At 33.0% G+C, this 22,167-nt stretch overlaps 2 protein-coding genes across 2 annotated transcripts; one reads left to right on the top strand and one right to left on the bottom strand.

Annotated features, from left to right (window-relative positions):
* Window positions 1-873: 873 nt before the first annotated feature.
* LOC132306602 (uncharacterized) lies at window positions 874-7,279 on the top strand. Its single transcript, XM_059804059.1, has 5 exons — window positions 874-1,281; window positions 3,220-3,380; window positions 5,160-5,190; window positions 5,684-5,786; window positions 6,654-7,279. The coding sequence occupies exons 1-5, from the start codon at window positions 964-966 to the stop codon at window positions 6,758-6,760; spliced, it is 720 nt and encodes a 239-aa protein (XP_059660042.1). The 5' UTR covers window positions 874-963; the 3' UTR covers window positions 6,761-7,279.
* Window positions 7,280-13,883: 6,604 nt separating this feature from the next.
* Window positions 13,884-16,928, bottom strand: LOC132306601 (uncharacterized). The gene is made up of 4 exons (XM_059804058.1): window positions 16,219-16,928; window positions 15,879-16,079; window positions 15,253-15,447; window positions 13,884-14,322 (listed from the first exon to the last, which is right to left on the bottom strand). Exons 1-4 carry the CDS (start codon window positions 16,222-16,224, stop codon window positions 14,269-14,271), a joined length of 456 nt encoding a protein of 151 aa, XP_059660041.1. The 5' UTR covers window positions 16,225-16,928; the 3' UTR covers window positions 13,884-14,268.
* Window positions 16,929-22,167: the final 5,239 nt, after the last annotated feature.

Genomic DNA, 22,167 nt, shown 5'->3' with positions numbered 1-22,167 from the left:
TATTTCTCTCTTTCTTTGATCACAGTCAAAAAGGAAATGGGACGTGAATGTGTTTATTGGACAATTGCAAAAGATAAATTAGTTCTGATTTTAGTTTCTTTTTACTAAGAAACACTAGTTTATTGATTTTAAGGTAAATTACTTGAAATTGTCATAATTATATCAAACCCTCTTTTAATTTGAAAAATTATACAAACTTTGCATGTCATTGCTAAAAAAAATCAAGTTAATTTCATCAATGAAGTAAACAATTTTATATTTTACTCCAAAATTTAGATTTTTAATCTAATGAAACAAATTTGTGATAGAAAATTTTTACAAATTTCAAATTACAAGCTCATGCGCAAGGAAAATATATTTATTATACACACCTCAACCCCTCAACCTATCGGGTTAGACTCGAACACTTGGCATGATACCAGATTAAGAAATAAGTCTGACTCTAATACCAATTATAACGGGTGGATATTTACCTATTTACTCAAAAATTCAAATTGTTGGGTTGGGTAGTAGTGTTACATATCCACTCAGTTATACACATTTCAACCCACGTCTAAATCCAACGTGGGACAAATTTCACTTGTATCAATAAGTTACTTAGCTTTGGTAGTTTAGAAATTTAATTATTGTGTTCGGAAATAGTAAACCCCTTAGAATTGGAATGGAAAGAAAAATAGTTTAAGCTTTGAACTAATTTTTTTAAAATTTTCAAATTCAAAGCATGGGGCAAATATAGCGACAGAAAAGTTGAATCCATTAAAGAAAGTTTCTTATATAAATTTGTGTTCATTACAAAAAAAAAAAAAAAAAAATAATAATAATAATAATAAAATAAAATAAATTGAAAGTGATATTTTTTAAAAGTAAAAAAAATAAAAAATTGAACAGAAGCTTGCAAATCGTCTCCCACGAGAGTTTGTTAGATTGATGTGAGACGTTAGGGTCTCCGACTAAGAAGTAGGTATGATGATTTCGATCGCTAGAAAAGTAGAGAGTTTAGGTCCATGCCTCCAGCGAACCGCCCACCAAATCCGGTTCGCAAGAACTGATGCCCATTCGGCTCCCCCAGCCCGGAGGCGGGGCAAGTTCGCGGCGGCCAAGCTGAGGAAACCCGACGAGAAGTCGGAGTGGTGGGTGGTCGACGGCGAAATGCACGAAATCGGCGACAACGTGCCGCCCAGAGAGAGGTTCGTGATCCCTAGAGACAACATCCCTAACAGGCGTCGCAAACAGCTCAGAGACCAGTTCATGCGCCGGACTCGTCTCGTTATCAAAGAATCGGTAACTCTCTCTCTCTTAGGGTTTCTTTATCGAATTCATTTTGTGTTTGGTTACCGAGAAAATTGCAAATGATGTTTTTCTATTCAATCTTAATTTAGAACTGTCTTATACGAGCACTTTGCTTAGGTTGTTAATTCAATGGTCAGGTTGTTAATTCAATGGTCTGCTTGGTTGATGGGAAAATCTGGTAGAGCACAAAATAAAAAAATTGGAACTTTCTTGTCAGTGACTAATGGCTAATTTTGGCTAGCAAATTTTTCTGGCATAGATGATCTTACATTTATCAAATTTTATTTATTTATTTATTTAAAAATTGTGTGAGAAAAAAGAAAAGAAAAAAAAAGAGGAAATATATTATTGAATGAATATTACATTATTTTGAATCTTTTAACTTTCTATATTTTCTCAGCAATCAACAGGATGGTAGTCTGTTGGTGTTAAATTATGGTTGTCAATTCTTCCATTTTTTTGAAATTTCTCAGCATCTAATTCGGGCTGCTCTTGTTGTCTCTTCTCTCTCTACCAATCCTCGAACTGTTGACATAAGGGTTGACCAGACAAGCCAACTCCTAGGCCAAAGAGGCCACCAGAGGACCACTTACAAGTTCTCAAACCGCTTACATTTTCTCTCTCTCACTCCTATTTTGCCTTTCATTGCTATCTCTGCTGCTCTTTTTAGATGCTGATGGAAGTTGAAAAATCACCAGGTTGCTTAGAAAATTAGAATTAGAACCACTAGTATCTGAATAATAATACACTGTTGTCACTTTCTGAAGAGTTTGAATGTTTACTTTTCCAGGGGAACATGTGATTATCATGTAACTAGTTTACTGTATATAGCCGACTCCCCTATGTTACTGAAAAAAGGCAATTACAGCATTTACAATCAAATTTCATGTAGCTAAGGTTTAATTTGGATTTTGGAGCTATTCCTTGATCAAGGTAATGGGAGGGCATGCAATCTAGAATGTGTCGTGTAAGGGGAAGCAACAATGGGATTAAAAATTCGACATGGTAGCTACTGCCACTCATGCAAAATTTATGTCATAGAATAGAACTTTTTTTCTATCCTTCATTGCTTGTTAACATCTGAACATAACTTTCTCGTATCCTTGTAGTCAACTATACCTTATTTGTATACATTGCATTCGGATAGCACACCAGGGAAGCAACAATGGGATTAAAAATTCGACATGGTAGCTACTGCCACTCATGCAAAATTTATGTCACAGAATAGAACTTTTTTTCTATCCTTCATTGCTTGTTAACATCTGAACATAACTTTCTCGTATCCTTGTAGTCAACTATACCTTATTTGTTTACATTGCATTCGGATAGCACACCTTTGTTGTTACAAGTGCAGGGGTGACAATTTGTGTTGTTTCAATACATGGGTTTCTGTCTACACGAACACGACATGACATGCGACCTGTTTAATGGGTCAAGACTTGACACGACACGAAATGACACAAGACGCGTTTAAGTCATTTTTAACACGAAGAAGACACGTTTATTCAACATGTTTAACTAAATGAGTCATTTTTTACACAAACACGATACGGTTATCTGACACGTTTATTCAACATGTTTAACCAAATGGGTCATTTTTGACGCGAACAAGACACGTTTATTCACCATGTTTAACTAAGTGGGTATTTTTTTACACGAACTCGATACGGCTATTTGACACGTTTAGTAAACGGGTTGGTGGGCCACGACATGTTTAATTATCGTGTCAATTCGGGTCGACACGATTACGACACGAACACGATTAAGTCGAACCTAAACCCACTTATTCCATGTCGTGTTAGCATGTCATATCAAATTTTGCCACGCTAGAAGTGCTTGTACAATTTCCATTAGTTGCTTTATGCTTGGATATTAGATGTAAATTTACCTTGTTTCTATATAATAGAATCTTGCTTATTTTACTTAAAGGAGCATGAGCCATGGTGCAAAAGGTATATGGAACTCTATCAGGAGCTTAGAGAGAATTGGGAGAGACTTTATTGGGATGAGGGCTACTCTAAGAAAATTGCTCAAACTCACGCAAATTATGACTCCGCTGAAGATGATGATCAAGACTTTTCACCATACAGGTCCGTTTATTTTTGTTAATTTTCTTTTATGTCTACCTGTGTTTTCAAGTTTTTGGAATAGTGATGTTTAGATTTCCTGACATAAAGAATACTCAATTATTGTATCACAATTTACACTTTTTAATGGAAATTAAAGAGTATAGTTAGAAGTTTTAATTTGTTTTTCTTGGACAACGTCTTGGAATTTTTAGAATATTTTTCATCTAATATATATATATACACACACACACACACACACACACACACACACACACACACACACACACTACTTTGTGACTTGAATATTTGGGACTTGAATTATGTTTCACCATTCTACTTTGTGTAAGACCATAACTTAGTTAAACTATGTTATCATGTCCTTTCTTACTATCTAATACAAGTTAAATTTGACCTTCCCCTATCTCTTAAATTGCCTTCGTCTCTGGTGCAAATTATTGGTTTTCATTGCACCCACGGTTGGTTGACCATTTAGTCGATACACTCACTTTATCTCCAAAGGATCATTTCATAAATGCTATAATTTACTTTTTTTTGGTAGCTACTGAATATCTATTTCAACAGTCAGATTAAACAAGGTTGTAATTGGGATCCTACACAGGATTGATGGGATCAGGATCATAGGATTGGTTATATATAAATAGAAATATCCTTGAAACAAATATAGAATAAGACTAAAACACAATATATATATATAGATATAGAAATGCTACTCTAAGCATATAACCTACATTTAGGGACAAGTTTATCCATGTATATGAGAGAAAGTAGCTCAAGAGGTAGTGCTCTCACATAACTATGCGAAGACTCTGTTTTTGCTCAGAATAATGAATAAAAAAAGAGGGAGAAAAGGAACAGAGGGGAAAAATATCATGGGTCTCTTTCTATCTTTTATTCATTATAAGCAAAGAATAGGTGGGGAAACAGAGTTCTCTCTGATTTGTTTTGAAAAAGAAAGATAAATAGAGAAATCAACAAGAGAGCAAAACAGAGAAAATTTTGATGGTATGATTCTATACGATCCTACCGGCCAATTTTTTTTTTTTTTGGTTACTGCACGATTCTATGATCCTATCTACTATCCTTCCAATCCTACTGTGGTTGTATCAGCCAAAAAACTTTAGTTCGATTTAGATCAGTTGAGCAATTTGGGATTGTAGGATCTAATGATCCGGCTCTCAATTTAACAATCATGCATATTTTGGAATGCTAATATTTGAAAATGTTGTTTCTTAGCCACAAACAGTCCACTTTATCCATCTTGATATATTGCATGAGCAATATCATCCCATATTCCCACTTCTTGTATATAATTGAGTATGGTAAGAATTGTTCGCCTTTTGGTATCAATTCTGCTAAACTTACATTTTATATATTCAGTTTTATTCCTATTTATGTCACTTTCTTGATTTCTTGACTATAGAAATTCTCTATTAATCTGTAATTTCGCTTTTGTTCCACTTTAGTAATATTAATAAAAACATTACTATTAACATACATTGTAGATTCTCAATGATTTATTTAATGCATTCTCATTTTTCACTGTTTGAAATTTTCCTACTTAACACAAAATAATAATAATAAATCTAATAAATAAATAACTAAAAATCTCCTAGTTTGATTTCTTATTTATCTGTGTTTTCTTTTGAAAAGCCTTTGCTAATTTCAGGGGGCAAAAAAAAAGAAAAAAATTACTGTTCCCTTAAATAGATAAGGTTACTTGTATTTTGAGTTTTAACATTATTTGGTGAAGATAAATCTTACCTCGTTTTCTTATGTCAGGAGTAGGCAACCCCAAGCTGATCAAATGAAGGTACTATTACAAATGACCTACAAGAATTATTTCTTCTGTTGTTTTTTGATCTTGTCATCTTAGTAGGTGTTATATTATGAATGACTACAACAGTACTATAAAGCCTTTTGCTTTGTATTTTTTATGTTTCTTAAGTTTGACCTGCAGGTCCTATGTCTAATTCTTTGAACCTTAGTACAATAGAAATATGACATTTGGTCTAAAATACGATAAGATATTTTCCATGGATCCCACCTTTCTTCAATCCAGGGCCAGCTCAATAAAAGTTGAGGCCTAATGCAAAAAACTCTAAATAAGGCATTTTCTATGTTGAATATATTAATATATAACCTATTAAATATTTTAATATAAAAACTATTATTAACTCTCGAATTTGTGGATTTTTTTTTTACTTAAAATTCATTATTCTCCCATTTTGATATGTAAAATTACTTATTTATAATTGTATTAAAGGTTTTGTAACATAGCTACCATGACTTGACTTTGAGTGCAGTACCAAAGTATGGGGAGAAATGGCCAAGGCGATAATCGGGAAAAGGTTAACCAAATCCGTGACAAGTTTGAATATGACAGAGAGAGAAGAACGAGAGAGAAAGGTTGGTTCAATTGGTTTTGATAATTTTTATATGTTGTGTATTTTTATTTTTTGCTTATTTTACCACTCAGCTCGACCACTAAAAACAGGTTGGAGCCCATATTACTGTGAGGTGGTTAAAAAAACACAAATGAGCAGCTTGAGTTCAGCTCTGTCTTTTAAACGGGTGATCTTTGCTCAAGCATGAGCTCAACTACTAGAGTTGCTGGTATCATCATGCAACTGTGGTAAACTGCAGACAAGATGGATGAGATAGTGATAAAGTTTCGTGCACAAGTTATATTGCACCCAAAAGTGATACAATCATTATTGAAAAATGAGTAACGTTCCAAAAATGCCGACACTAAAATAATTATTATCCAGGTTGATTTTCTAGGGGTGATTTCCTTGCACGGTTATCCATCAGATTCACATTCTCTGCAAATGCTGCTGAAATATTTAGATGGGAAACCATTAGTGCACCTTGGAGGACTCCATGATCATGAAATTATTGTGTTTTTCACCACGTTCACAATGAAATCTTTCCTGTACCAAGGGATTGATCAGTAGGAAATTTAAACCATCGACAAAGTTACTTGTTGAAATTGAAACTTTGCTTTCACAAAACCCTGGGATCTTGCACATACTTGCACCGTTGCACATGTAAAGATACTCGGGCTTAGTAGCTTGGAGAGGCAAACACGCTCATTATGCACTGAAGAAAAATACAACAGAAAGAATTCACTTTTATCTAACATATAAATGTGCATTTCATGGTTGGTCTGTGTTTGTGTTGCTATTTATTTTATTTTATTTTATTTTCGAGTTTGTGTATTTAATTGATATTCTATGGGTTATGATCTTTATTCCTATATTGCGCTTCTTGCAGCCTTTGCACCTATGAACAGAGGAACTGGTTTTGACTCGGAAGATTCAGCCTCCAAGAATCAGCCATTCGACCCTCGTAGATACTTTCCCCAAGATGAAAGCGACTGACTGATGATGGACTGTCAAAGGTTTAATGTGAAAAAGTCTGTGGACTCTACTTTTTTCCGACGAGGAACCTCAAGATTCACAGATTATCATCCTAGCAACAGAGATCTGCAGCAGAAGCATCAAGAAGTTAAGGTCTTGATCATCATCTAACAAATCTGGAGAGGGGGTTTTAAAGACAATTTGACAACACGTTGCAACCTGATGACTTCAAACCGAGATTTACGCTTGGTTTTGCATAATTCCATTATAGACATTGTTTGTATATGATTTGGTTCCCATGGTGTTTTTATAGTCTTGATAAATCTAGATCATGGATGAAAATGCTTCTAGGAAACATGGATGCCAGAAGGAAAAGAAAATTTAGCATTAATTTGTGTTGTTACTACACTAATTATGCTCTTCAATGCATCATTTCAAAAGCATTATATATTGTGGTAACAATGTTGTACTGATCAAGATCTAATATATATATATATGTATATATATATTAAGAGGAATGAAAAATTTCTTTGTTTACAAGGTCATTTTGATGCTCTGTGTGCGCCAAAGCAGCTCTGCCAAACCTGGACAGCTGAGGCTGGCCACCAACCACACTGCCCTGTGTGTTCATGCTCCTGAAACTGGATGTTTTAGTAATCCTAACGCAATTATCACCTAACGGTGTCGACAACGATATCCATGGTGCACCGACTCGGTGGAGACGGCACCTGAAAGAGCCGGGATGGCTGGTCGGAGCACATATGCAGCAGCCTTTCTTCATCCTTGCCTCGGTTGGTTTGCTACAGTCCATCACATTTTTCTTCATGGTCTTGGAGGTTGAGACAACCATCATCTTGTTAGGCCTGTAAAACAATTTAGAGATGGGCCCATTACAATTAATTCAACTAATATATAGCTATTTATCCTCACAGCAAATGCTTTATTGAAAAAAAAAAAAAAAAATTGGTTAGGTGTTTGCATGCTATCTACTATAATTTTTGGACAAACACTGAAAGAGACTATCAGTCAGTGAACGGACCGGAGAATTATATGAGAGGAGGTGGCCTTGAACAATAATAATATATAGTTGGGTATTATTAGAAATTGAGGCAGGATACTTTTAAGATTTTACAAAATTTATTATAAATAAAAAATAATTCAGTGTGGATGGCTGTCCCCACTACCTTAATGGGTGCTTGCCAAAATAACACAGTAAGTAATGTTTCTTAAATAAACTAAGTAATGTTTTTAAAATAAACTAAATTTTCTTGAATTCTAAATTTAAGGGGTTGATTCAGTCCATTCAGAGGTAATTTTTAGAGTTTTGTAATTTATTGTTGTTTAGATGTTAAAAGGACTAAAGTCAGGAAACAGTGATTAGCAAATCAAATTTGATTAAGGCCGCAATATGAAATTAAAGTTTTGAAATTAAAATTAATAAAAATCGAACAAAAATAACTTAAAATTTTGAATTATTATTTGACATAAAACAGTTGAAATTCCTGTTCAATATAGAACAACTTTTTCACAGAGCCGGAACAGCTTTTCAACTGTGTGACTGTGTGTATTAACAGTACAAGGGTGACCATACTAACTTTCTGTTAATAGCATACAGGATTCAATTATTCGAAAGGGTGACCATACTAACTTTCTGCTTTTAGCATGACAGACCCTTTGGTGAGAGATGATCAGTCTTTCCCAACCCTATGATTTGGGACTACCATACCCTACGAAATAGAGGTCACTATTTCAACTACCCCATTTTTCAAATCCACAAGATATTTTTCTAGGTCCACCGACCACACAATTTGTGACGTGTACATGTAAAAAAAGGACATGAGTTCTTTCCAAGTGTCATCACTGAGCCCATGCCCCCATTACACTACTTTGAATGATCAGTCTAGTAAATATAAATTCAAACAATAAAACCTAAAATCAACCTATTAAATTTGAAATTGAAATAAATTTCAATTTCAAATTCGACCGCTGATTTGGGGTTTTCAAATATAATATAATAATTGTTAAGAAAAAAAATAATTATAAAAAACGATTTCAGTCAAACATTCTTACAATTATTATAGAAAAAGAATTATAATATATATATATATATATATAATTATATATAAATATGATAGATTTGTAGAGAAGAAAAGAGATAGAAAGTAGTGAACATACAGTAAATTGGAGGCAGTTGTGGTGTCAATTTCGTTCGGGTTGTTTTGATCCTCTGTTGAGAGTTTCAGTGACTTTCCCATGGCTTCACAAGTAGATTTCCTTTAGAACGCAGACACTGATCAAATCGTTAATGCACACAACAACTATATATATATATATATATATATATATAGAGAGAGAGAGGGAATCCAAATCCCAATAGAAGAAGAACATGAATTTGTATGATTTTTTTCTTTTTTGGATAAATAGTGATGACGTAAAATTGGCGCGTGCTGATAGGATCCCAACTAACTCTTCTTATCAATTTGGGATTTCCTTTTAAATTCAGTCAACCGTCACTTAATTGGAAAGTAAGTAGTAGTAATAGTGAATACGGGTTCGGATATGTTTTGTAATTGGTTGTTTTGCTTTGATTGGACGAAAATGCCATCTCTTATTGGTGATGGTGTGCTAATTTCTCAGGCCGTGATTGTCATAACCAAATTTCGGGCGGGGATATTCAAAGGAATGACTTAGATTTACTTTGACATTCTCCCTCGCATTATAAAAAGGTTTTAGTGAGGACGTGATATCATCCTTTAATTAAAGATGGATATATGCGTGGGAGGATGCATTTATTTTAGTAAATTTTGTTAATGTTTATTCGTATTTAATTAATGTCATCACTATAACTATAGCATTTGCGCATTTATTTTAGTGACTTTTGTCAATGTTCATCCTTATTTAATTATCACTATCACCCAGAGCATTTAAGTTTTTTTTTGCTTTCTTTGTTTTTGTATTTTTTGAAAAATTAATGAAAAAAATTAGCTTGTCTAATTATTACTATTAGATTTTGAATTTTTTTTTTTTTTTTTCCAAAGTAACAATGTAAATTTTGTCTCCATAGGGACTCTCCGAATTTGCCACATCAACAATTTTCCAGAGCCACGTCAACATTTCCCATAACAACGTCAGCGTTTTAGAATTTTCAAATTTTAGCTATCGGATGTACTCCAATGGTGCATTTTCGCTCTCCAAAAATATTAATATTTTTAATAAATTTTATTTTTTCAACTTTTTTTCTAACGACTATATTTTTAAAAGGACTATATCATAAAAAAAATTTAAACAATAGAATATTTATTATTAAAAACAATACGATACGATATAAAATGACTTAGTGGTTGTAGTTGTAGGTTGAAAACTAGAAAAGATGGGTTGGATATGAGGTAAATAATAGTAGGGGTTGATGTATTTATAGAGGAAAAATGAAAGGTTTTTTTTTATTTTTTTATTTTTTATTTTAATAAATATATATTTCTAATGAATTTTTTCAAAAAAAAAAAAAAAATCAAAAAATAAGTTTTTGTGCCAATATAGCCGTTAAGGCACTGTTTGGGTCAGCCAAACAGTGCCTAAAACGGCTATATGTCAATAGAAAAATTTTAAAAAGCAATTTTTTTATAAAAAAAAAAGCACTTTTATCTATTTTTTTTTAACTTTTTTTGCCCAAAAATGCCTTTAAGGCACTGTTTGGGTCAGCCAAACAGTGCCTTAACAGCTCTTTTTTTTTTTTTTTTTTTTTTTTTTTTTTTTTCAGCCAAACAGACCTTCCCAAACAGTGTTATGGGCTAAAACATTGTTTAGGCCAGAATTAAAAAAGAAAAAGAAACCTAATGCGGGCCCACATGTTAGGCCCGTAATTCGCCAAACCAATCTTGATTTTTGGCTACTTGGATCAAGATTGCATTAATGGGGCTCACTTTTTGAAGAGTCCATTGGAGCAGCCCACTCTTCAAAATTGACTCAAAATTGCCAAAAAAAAAAAAAAACTCACCATTGGACCTGCTCTTATAAGTTGGGATGAATTTTCTATTGAAGTTTATGTATCATGATATGATTGTACGACCTTAAAATGTGTTACTCGATTTGAAATAAATATTTTTTAATAAATATTTTAATTATTTGAAGAAGGTGATTGTCCCAAATTCTTTAAGGTAGCTCCAGGGGGTTTTGAACTTCCACCTAAATAGCCTTATCATTTGCATGTCTATCTCTTTGAAATTGAGTTGGGATCAATTTGACCTAAGTAACTTTAAAATGCGACTTGTGGTTAAATGGTATTTCATCTCCCGTCAAAGTAAAAAGTGGAAGATTAAAGTCCCCCTAAAAATATTATGAAAGTTGTTTACGAGGAAGCTTGAGTTAGTCTCAGTTGTATAGACCAAAACGTCTCCTTCAAATGTTGACTCCATTCATAGATTTTTGGCACCAAATTGGTCCATAATCCACAACTACAATTTCTTACAACTGGGTAGAGTATGATATGAATAGGCAAGCCATACATTGTAATATTTCAATTATAGGACACAACATCAGCTTCTACATTTCTTTCATGTATGCTGCTAACCTTATAAATTAAAGACAGTTACTTTGGGAGAACATTATACATCATGCAGGCATCTTCTCGTAGTCTCCATGGCTACTGATTGGTGATTTTAATGTCATCCCTAATGCTAGAGAAACACATGGTGGCTCAATGAGGTGGTGCCAGCTATAACAAAGTTCAGGGAGTGTTTGCAATAAGTTAAGCTTGAAGATCTCAAATTCAGTGGCATCCTATATTGTTGATGCAATAAGAGTATGAGAACTATATGTGTTGAAGTGAGATTCTGCACGATCCAGAATGACACCGTTTCCTACAAAGAGAAGCAATGAATCTTGACAACACCGGTGTGGTGACTGCCAAGAGCTCTCCGATATTCAAGTTAGTCACCGGAGCTCTGAAATATTAGTAAGATTTAATATATTAATTATCTCATACCATTCAAGTCGATTATTTACCTTCTTATAAGAGATGATAACTGTCGTTACATTTGATAACCGTCCCTGAGAGATTTTTGATGATTCCATAGAAATTTTGGGGAGGATAAATCCCTTACCCTTATCTCATTTGAATTTGAATTTGAGTTGCTCATTATTTATGTTGATGCAAAAATCCTCACGATTCGGAACGACGGCGTTTACCTGCAAAACAAAAGGACGAAATCTCGAATGGCACCGGTCGGGTGCCAGCCGAGGACCATCCGACGATTAAATTAGTACTTGTAATCGTATCATATAATAATTATGTATATTCTGTTTAGGGATCAAGTTAGTACAGACAGATTAAAGTAACCGCCTTTTGAAGCTTCTGGTGGTTTCTTGATAGGTTCGAACCAGCAAGCCCGTTCCTATTCCTATCCCTGACCAAAAAATTGAAATCCACAGTAACAACGTCCAAGAAACCGAAAAGCTTCAAGCGGCCTAACCTTCATGAGCTCATAGGGAGTAGTCATTTATAAGGATGCCTTGGTGATGTAACCTCTTTTTTCCCCCATTTTTTTTTTTTTTTAGAGAGAGAGAGAGAGAGCGGTGGTTATTTACGAGCAATGCTGGAAAATTGTCCTTCGAGCTAGTGCTCAGCTTCATATTGGAATTGCAAAGTTCTCTCTTTTTATAACTTTCTTTCTTTTATGAAAGAAATAGAAACTACTTTGCAGGAAGACACCAAATGTGGTCCATTTAAGATAAAATTAGGAGGTGGACGAATTTGAAAACTTATGATAGGTGTAAATGACGTGTGATAATATAACAAGAGCAATTCTCACACTCCACCATAGCTTACTTAACCAGGCACACTTTCTTAATGCTGCAGGGGGTCAATAATTTTGCACTATAAAGAGGTATTTCATCAGCCAAGTAAACTTATAACACCATGGGATAAGACAAGACAATTGATAGTTATTTGTTCTTGGAAAATTATATGATGTAGAGGTACTACTAACACTATACTTATGTACTGCTTTCAGATTAATTACATGGACGGGGTCCAGTAAATCTTAGATTCCCTCCCTCAAATAAACAGAGCTACCTGTTATAATTTGGACCTATGTTGAAGAAGGGGTCCACCACAAACACAACCCAATTGTCTACCACAAGCATTTATTCTTTTATTCCCCGAGCAGTGCTGCTTATGACTTCATTTTATTTTCTATTTATATCATGGGGATATGTTGAGTAAATTAGTGAGTCATATTAGTTACCATATGAAATACAATTTCTTCCATTTTCCTTGTTCTTTTCGTATCATACACAGATTACTTTATTTTTTATTTACATAAATATATTATAAAATTCATTATTACATATTAAACAAATGAATGATTGGAATAAACATTTCATTCTATTTCCGCACACCAAACACAACGTTAAAGAAATGAATGAACTTTATTTTGTTATGAAATCCATGTTTGGTAACATGTATACTATAGACTAAAGGAAAGAGAAGGGAAGGGAAGGGAAGAAAGGAAAAGGAAAACTCAATCTAAACCCTAAGCTGATTCACTTGGGGAAGAGAGAAGGGAAGAAGCCTTGGATGCGGCAATTATAAACACTACTTCAAGATCAAATGATGAGAGAGTGTCTTTACCTTTTGTTCCTTTTCTCCACATCCTTTCTACATATTGTCAAGCCCACATTCAGGTCTGGTTTTGACATTTAGTGTCCACCGTCACCACTTTTTCCTTCCTAACATGCTTTATCTTCCTTTCATAAGACGAAAAGAAGGAAAAAAATTTCAAAAGAAAAGAAATAGAGCATTCTCCGTTGAATGGGTGCACTTTTCTTTCATGTGCTTTCTCTTTTCCAATGTTTAGCCTTTTAAAATGTGGTCAAATTAAATAATCAAAATTTGGTCAAAATTAAATACTCAATATTTAGTGTGCCATGTGCTCAGACTCAGAGTCATACGTGCACAACACGTAGGATTCGAATGAATGAGACTAGTGCATGGTAAATGCACCCAATTAATACCTTCTCACGACACATATATAGCATTTTTTTGGTCCACTGTGATACAGAACAAAAGTGGAACTATATGGAGAACAAATATATATATATATATATATATATAAATACATATATATAATATTATAAAGAGACACCATGATTTGAACATAAGGAACCCACCCTTTCTCTTTTTACAGACACAGCCTTTCTTCTAGCTAGCCCAAATTCCGACACTGTTAATTCTCTCCCCAGTCCCTACTTTTGACCCAATACAGGCCGATACTCGAAACAGAAGCCCAAAAGACAACTAGAAAAGAAATAAAACCGTTAGCAAGAAGAGTTTGTTATCATTATCATATGATAATGATGATTTATATCTTCTTGAGGCCAACAATTTCTTTCTTAGCCTCTAGCAGAAGACAAAGTACATCAACACCAATACGTACATGTCTCTATTAATATAATAATATGTATATATATTTATATATATATAGTCTTCTCCTTCTCCATAGATGCACATAATCCTAAAAGCTTCACCATGTTTATGTGGCACAGGTTGGCAGATAGCAGCTTGAAAAGAAGCACCAAACCCTCTTCTGTAAAAAGAAAAAGAAAATATATTTTAAAATAATCGACATAAGACAAGGTTACACGCTTCTTTGCAGTTTGCCTTTAAAAATACAAAATTACCCATCCACAAAAAAAAAAAAAAAAATCTAAGGTCACATTTAATTAATAGTTTTTATTTTTTCAAAATTTCAAACAAATATTAACCACACAAAATATTGCTCATGGAAAGGATAGGGTTCAAACTTTCAATCTCTCTTTCGAAAAGAGGAGATTATTACATCTGAACTAATCTCCATGAGTATTAGGATTATGATTATAAATAAAATATAAAGGTCAAAGTAAATATAGTTGGGAAAACACTTTGTAGCTAGGGTTGTGTTTGTGAACGCAATAAACGGAGTCAACAGCATTAATTGCACTTTCAAATCTAACATTGGTCATAACCCTACAAGTCTAAGTCATCAATTAGCACTATTTTAGGCACCCAATTATCAACATTTTATTAATAAATAAAGGGAAAAAAAAAAAAAAAAAAATTATGTCACAAGATTAACTACCATGACTGTGACCACAAGTCCACCAACCATCACAAACTTGACCCAAAGAGGTAGTGATGGTATGAGTCATAACCCATAAAATGAAAATGACAATTAGTCTGATTAATAAATAAGTCAAATTGTCATTCAATGCTTTTATGATAATACCCATATCTTTTTCCCTAAATTTTCTTATTTAGTTTTTAAAAATCATCTTCATTCGAAATAAATAAATGAATTACCCATTAAAAAGTAAATTATGGTAAGAAATAATTAACTTTAAGCTCCGTTGAGTCATCTTTGATAACTTTTTTGTGACCTTTCAATCTCACTCTATTATAAATGTGATAGACATGTAATTTATAACGCAGAGAGAGAGAGAAAAGAAGTGAGAGAGACACAGGTGGGGACAAAGCTCACCCTTTTTGTTTTAGCATAGAGGAGGTCCGGTGAGATCTTGTAGAGATCCTCATCCACAGCTTTAGGAGCCTTTTTAGGCAGAGGAGGAGGAGGTGGTGGTGGTGGTGGTGACATTGAAACAGGACTTGGTGGCTCTTTCACCACCCACCCTTCCTTTTTACCTTCTTTCACATGCTCCCTATGCCGTCCTTTCGCCTACAATCCCATCACAACTACAACTCGTCACCATCCAATTCTTATCATTCTCATTTTGTTAAAAATAAAATAATAATAAAAAAAACAGATTTCAGAATATTGAAAAGAGTGTTCTTAAAACTAAATCTTTTTAAAATTTCATTAAATTGTAAAGGGTCTTCTCTGTTCATCAAAAAAAAAAAAAAAAAAAACTTACATTTTTTAAAATATTAAACAAAACATGACCCTTAGTTTTCATGGAATTATTTTCCTTCCTTCAAACAATCTTGCTCTGTTTTTATTTTTTATTTTTTATTTTTTTTACCAAGAAAAAGGAAGGCTTCTGTGAGAAACAAAAGACAAAAATGTTTTTGCTTTTAAAAACAGAGAAAGTAGTTTCCAAACATAAATACATTGAACATGCAAAATAAGAGGTGTTTAAGCTTATATACCCTCCGGCGAGGAACGACGATCATGGCCGGAGTGACGACATCATTCTCGTACAAATCTCCGGCGACGTACAGATCACGATCTTCGGAGTAGCTGTAGCGAAGCAAACCGGCTTGTCTGGCGGATTCAAAACACTGAGTGAAAGGGAGGTCGTCGGAGCAATCCCAGCTTCCGAAAGCTGGAACATGATTTCTTCTGAAATCCTATATATACATATATAAACACACACACACACAAACCAGTATAATTAAACACGAAGTCATTACATATACACATGCATATAATGAAGAACTATACACAGTAGCAAATTGAAACTGAAAATGAGAGAAAAAAAATGCTTACATCCATTGGGATTTGAATGAACAAGTGTTGGAATCTTGGAGATTGACTTCTCCTCAGAGTTTTCTAAAATGGGTTCTCTTTCTTTGTTGTTCTTTCTTGTGCGTGTGTCTGTGAGCGTGGGTTGGTTGGGGGTTTAAAAAGGAAGAATTAGAGAGAGAAAGAGAGTAGAGAGAGAGGGGGGGCTTTTCTTTTTTCCTTTTTTCTTTTTTGGAACAGGATATAGTGATAAATAAACAGTTCAAAGGGTTTTTAAATGGTATCTTTCTTTTGTATTGGTGGGTCTAGAGGGAGAGAGAGAGTTAGAGAGAGAAGAGTTAGAGGGTTAAGATTTACTGTAAGAAGGTATGGAGATCCAAAGAGTAGTTAATTCTTCTACAGGGAGAAAGAAAGAAAGAAAGAAAGAAAGCAACCCAGATCTCCATGTTTACAGTAGAAGACAGAAAAGACAGATAGGTAAGGCTACAGAGAGAGAGAGATGTGTGTGTGTGTGTGTGTGAGAGAGAGAGAGACAGAGAGACAGAGGGAGGGTCCGAGGGGAAGGTTGCTTTAGTTTTGCTTTTTTATTGGGTTTTCTTTATCACCTTTATCAGGGGAATTACTTTACCTTGTTTGTCGCTGATCGGTGTATATTCCAATGAATACTCTATAAAGTTAGTTTCTTTCTGTGTTTCTCTCCCTGTGTGTGTGAGAGTGTGTGTGTGTGAGAGAGAGTCTTTTTCTTCAATCTCACAGCAAAGCTTGAAAATGGCTTTTTATCTATCCCCCACATGCGTACCGGACTAAATCATGGTGCTTTGTGCAATGCGGAGTAAATTGAAAATTCAATTGAATTGGTGAAGTAGATAGATTCAGAGAGGAGGACACAGAAAGTCAACAGTCTATATGAGCATGACCAGGTTTGAATGTAGTACTATGAATTGCAGTCTAAAACTGTAAAATTGCAGTAGACAATTTTCCAGAATATATGTATATATATATTATATATATATATATATATGTAAATAAAATATATAGTTTTTGATAGGAACAAGAAGATAGAGCATTGTGCAGTGTGAGCTACGCTTGGGATTTCAATGCGGTCATTGGCGATGAAAAAAAAAGTCAAGCGGTTGAATTAACTTTGGCATGGAGATTCCAACACCCCTGCTTGGACTTGGAGGGCTTCAAACACAGAGCACTAGTCAAGAAATTATAAATTAACTTCATAGATTTGACTGCAACAACCAATGCTATGGCTTTGCTGATCTAAAGAATGTGTGTGTGTGTGTTAATTTGAATGATTAAAATGAAACAGAACAAAAAATTTGGCCGAATGTTAAGATTCTGGCAATCCGAATGGCTTATTAAAATTTTAAGATTCGAGCAAGAAATTATAAATTAGCTTTTAGATTTCACTCCATAAAAGTTTATGGCTTTGCTGATCCAAAGAATATATATGCATGTAACTAATGGGCCATTAATTCAATGATATAACAATATCTCCTTCCTCGCAGAGGTTCAAGCTCGGAGACGGCAAATTGTAAAAAATTTAGGAAAAAATAACTTTGTAATGATGTATAGAGTATGATAAATACGGTACATTATCACGGCACAATTTGATTATATTTTTCACACTTGTTATGTTATTATAGCACGAAGGTATTTATTAATAACATAATCCTAACACTTGTTATGTTATTATAGCACGAAGGTATTTATTAATAACATAATCCTAATTTTTGGATGAACCAAATAATAATCGATGTATTTGATCTATTTATTTGTGTTTGCTGTTTAATTTGACAACACACACATATATTTAAAACAGTCAAATTATTAAGAATTATTCAATTCAGTTTTTCAACAAATTTTATAAAGACAAACCAATTATATATATATATATATATATATATATATATAACAATAATTATTTTTTTTCAAACTTTAGATACACACAATTGCTAATAAATTACCAAATATGGGGAGAAAATAATTGGAATAGCTAGGGAAGAAGAACCAATACATTTTAAGGGAGAAAATGCATTTTACTCCCACTGAGCAACGCTAGTAAGTTGTTGTCTTTCCTTTTCTTTATTTTTTTGGTATTAGATTAAATTAGGTAGGATTTATATGAATTTTAAATATTAAATGAAACTTACTTGTTGTACCGTTTGATCCATCAATAAAATCCAGAGGATATAATGATGTCATAGTATTAATAATACTAACAGGCCCAGTTGCAGAGTCTCATTGGGGATTGAGTCTGACTTGCATAAATTTCAGCTCTTTGTTTCCAGTAAAACTGAGTCAAATGTACTTGAATGGGTTTTATTAGTGCTTAATAAAAAAAATATCCAAATTTAATAAATGATAGTAATATAAAATGCACAGATGAAGTAGAAATTATACAGACTCAATAATTGAGCTTGTTTGGTTTGTTCTCAAAAATTCATATAAAGAAAAACAGTTTTTTAGACGGTAATAAAAGACAGTTATTTGAAAATAAATTTTTTTATAATTAAATTTTTAAAAAATAGTTTTCAAAAAATTAAACTAAAAATAATTTTTGTTCAATTTTTTATTTTTAATTTACCATGGCCCAAACTTATATAATCAAAATCTTTCTATATATGATTCGATATTGGACAAACCGCTCTAAACAATTATTCATTCCAATAAGGGTGCTCAGGCCCCAACATGTCCTAGGCTTTGTATTTGAGCCCTAAAATTGTTGGCCTTAAACCATTATGGGCTCTTGATGGATCATTGGGCTGGGCTTGCTAATGGGTATGGACTCTTAATACTTTGGGGCCCTCCATCATGGTTTGATTCGTTATTCAACTTATTCTCACACTTTTTAGAATGTAAAAATAGTTTTGATTTTTTTTATTTATTTATAATAAATTGATTTTTTTAGCAGCATTTCTTTTACCTTATTATCCTTATACATACAAAAAAAAAAAAAAAAAAAGAAGGTTGGACCCGCGAGTTTTTTTAATGTAACTTCTGCTAGCACTTTACATAGGTTATGGTTGAAAAATGTTTCAAAATATTTTTAAAATATTTTTAAAAATAAATATGTATATAATTAAACTCTAATTATTTTGATTCATGACAGCCTTAAACGATAAAGTTATAAATGTGTTCACTTATATATGCATGTTGTTGGGTGGTTCGCGCATCAACAAGTGAATTGTTTTTACGTTTATTCATACTTAACATATAACGTTGTCAATGAATTTTGGGATGAATCAAGTTAAATTGAATGCACCAAAATTATTGAGATACATGTGACATTATTGTTATGGAATATGAATATTTATAATTCATGTATTTTGAGATTTGAACACATTTGTGAAGATTCACTCAAGAGGTCTGTGGAAGGACCACACTTCCCTCACTCAAGCACGAATCAAGTATGATTAAGTTCAATTCCATCTCATATTGAAATTTTCTTTCCTCAAATTTTAGAAGTTTAACTTCTAAATATTTCATACTGGGGGCATTCTGAAAAGATATTTAAGCGTTGCACCTAACAGTGTATCGATTGAATTATGGAGATAAAGTTGTCATGATTCCTTACACCTTGTGGGAGGTTTCGACTATCTTCAAAAAAACGTTTAAGCGTCTCCAAGTTATAGTCCAAGTTTTTTGAAAATTTTATTTTCGCTATATTTATAAGTGCAAGTGTTTTTCGTGATTTGTGATAATCAAATTTTCAACACTTATAAGAAAATATGGTGAAAAATTTATTTGTGCAATATCATTTATTATTTTTCTTTAATAGTTCAAAGTGATAAATCAGTACAAATTTTACTTATATAAATATTACAAATAGCTTTGAGAAGGGAAAAACATACTAAAAATTCTAACAAAATTGAAAATTACAATCTATTCACTATAATAATATGGAAAATGATGCTTATCATGAAAAACCAATTTCATAATCCATAGAAAAGATTTTTAATTGGCTCATTAGACGTTGTTTAATCAAATGATCAAACACGTGAATTGATATAATATTTGTTGTAGTATTGAAGTTTCACCAAATGATTATTATAAAGTGTTTAGCTTTAACCATTTGATCAACATTCTTGAAAAAAAGAAAAAAAAAAAGAAAATAAAATATAACACGATTTAAAAAGAGAAAATTTTGATGAATAAAAAGAAATTAGTTTTGGACTTAGGCAAGTCCAAAACTAGACCTGAATTGGGTTTGACTTTGTTAAAGCATTCAATGTAATAAAGGTCAGAGTTATCTCCTAAAATCTAAAGATTTTTTCTTTCGGAAAGTTACTAAATTCTAAAGTTCTTGATTAACAAATATATAGGAGTTTCTAAATATAAATATCTTATTAAATAGGTCAATTCAAATACAATTTATTTAATAATTGTGTGAGAAATTTTTTATACAAATACAACACAATTTGTTCATTAAATAAATAATATGATCCATGTAACTTATTTAATACAATTTGGCTTACTTGTAAGTTGGGTCCACTTTATGTAGATGCCAAGATTAAAATCTCACTTTAAGATAAGGTGAAGTTCACAGTTGAAAGAGTGAATGTGAAAATGAAAGTGTCAAATTCACAAAATTTAAGTCATACAGTGTGAATCGATAATGAAAGCTGTGCAGTAATACTCATTTAAAAGAATTGTGAATCTATCTTCATCTTTTTTCGAACCCTCCTAAAGAAACTTCTTCTCCTTCACCTCCAATGAATGCTCTGTGGAGTTGTTGAAGTTCCCGCCCAGGTCTGGTTTAGGGTAGTTAGGTTCGTTGATTAATGGGTGGGCAAATGGTAACACATTTTGGGTTTGTTTAACTTGGGCTGCCCTTTTGAAGGATTTTTTTTAATTATTATTTAATTATTATTATTATTATTATTTTGGTAACCAATGATGTTTTAGCCCATTGGGTTGGGTGGACTATTTTATTTAGGCCTTGGGGTATGGAAGTATTTTTTCCGAAAGTAAAAAGTAAATCATTTTAAAAACATAATTTTATATAATTTTTTAATGCTCCATTCGGTAAGAAAGAAAAAAAAAATTAGAGAAAAGGGAGAGAAGAAAGGATTGGTAAGACATTTTTAAGAAAGAGTGCGTATTTCATTATTTTTATTCAGTTGGATGGAAGATAAGAGAATAATAGAGAGAATGAAAAATAATGTTTTAAATTGTTTTTATTATTATGTCAAGTAATATTTATAATATTGTAATTCATAGATAATACTACTATAATTTAAAACTTGTGTAATTTAGAATAGTGTGGGTGTTATACCCTCAAGTCCACATGAGAAACACTACATCATCAACAATGGCCCACACAGCTCGATCAAACGGTCAAATAACTACGTCACATCAGTAACGATGGCCCACATAACCTGGTCAACAGTCAAACTTATCACGACATTAGCGTACTTCGAACAAAAGACTGAAGACCTGAGTTGGGAGTAGGATTCAGGATTACCTGGGATCTGAGGAGGTTTTGGTTTGGCGGCTAAAGTCCAAGGTTCACATCAGTAACGATGGTGCACATAACCTGGTCAATAGTCAAAGTTACCACGACATTAGCATACTTCAAACAGAAGACTGAAGACCTGAGTCAGGAGCAGGACTCAGAATTACCTGGGATCTGAGGAGGTTTTGGTTTGGTGGTTAAAGTCCAAGATTTGCTGAGTCAACACTCGACCTAACTTGTAGAGAGAGAAATACCATTTTGACTCTCGAGCATTTAATCCCATCTTATTCAACATTGCTTTATAATTATTTAAGAAATTAATCACTTTTAATTATTTTGTTAATGGACCCACACGTGATGTCATCGATGACATCACCCACTTTTACTTGGCTTATAAAAGGATGTGACCTAAGGCCAAGAAGGAGGTAGACAAAAAGAGGGAGGAAATGACCTAGCTCCCACATGGAGAGAGCTTTAGGCTCTCTGTTAGATACAGATTTCCCCCC

This window comes from Cornus florida, unplaced genomic scaffold, assembly GCF_030987335.1.
Source record: "Cornus florida cultivar Cherokee Brave unplaced genomic scaffold, ASM3098733v1 CherokeeBrave_3.0.0_Hap2_Chr05, whole genome shotgun sequence".
In the NCBI taxonomy this organism is placed as follows: domain Eukaryota; kingdom Viridiplantae; phylum Streptophyta; class Magnoliopsida; order Cornales; family Cornaceae; genus Cornus; species Cornus florida.
Note: the sequence above shows the minus strand (reverse complement) of the source record. Positions and strands in the feature narration are given on the sequence as shown.

Coding starts and splice junctions, on each gene's coding strand:
- LOC132306601 (XM_059804058.1), bottom strand. Junction 15,448..15,878: donor TCGTCGTTCCTCGCCGGAGG/GTATATAAGCTT, acceptor ATGGGATTGTAG/GCGAAAGGACGGCATAGGGA. Junction 14,323..15,252: donor TCTATGCTAAAACAAAAAGG/GTGAGCTTTGTC, acceptor TTCTTTTTACAG/AAGAGGGTTTGGTGCTTCTT.
- LOC132306602 (XM_059804059.1), top strand. CDS start 964: ATGATGATTTCGATCGCTAGAAAAGTAGAGAGTTTAGGTCCATGCCTC. Junction 1,282..3,219: donor GTCTCGTTATCAAAGAATCG/GTAACTCTCTCT, acceptor TTTTACTTAAAG/GAGCATGAGCCATGGTGCAA. Junction 3,381..5,159: donor CAAGACTTTTCACCATACAG/GTCCGTTTATTT, acceptor TTCTTATGTCAG/GAGTAGGCAACCCCAAGCTG.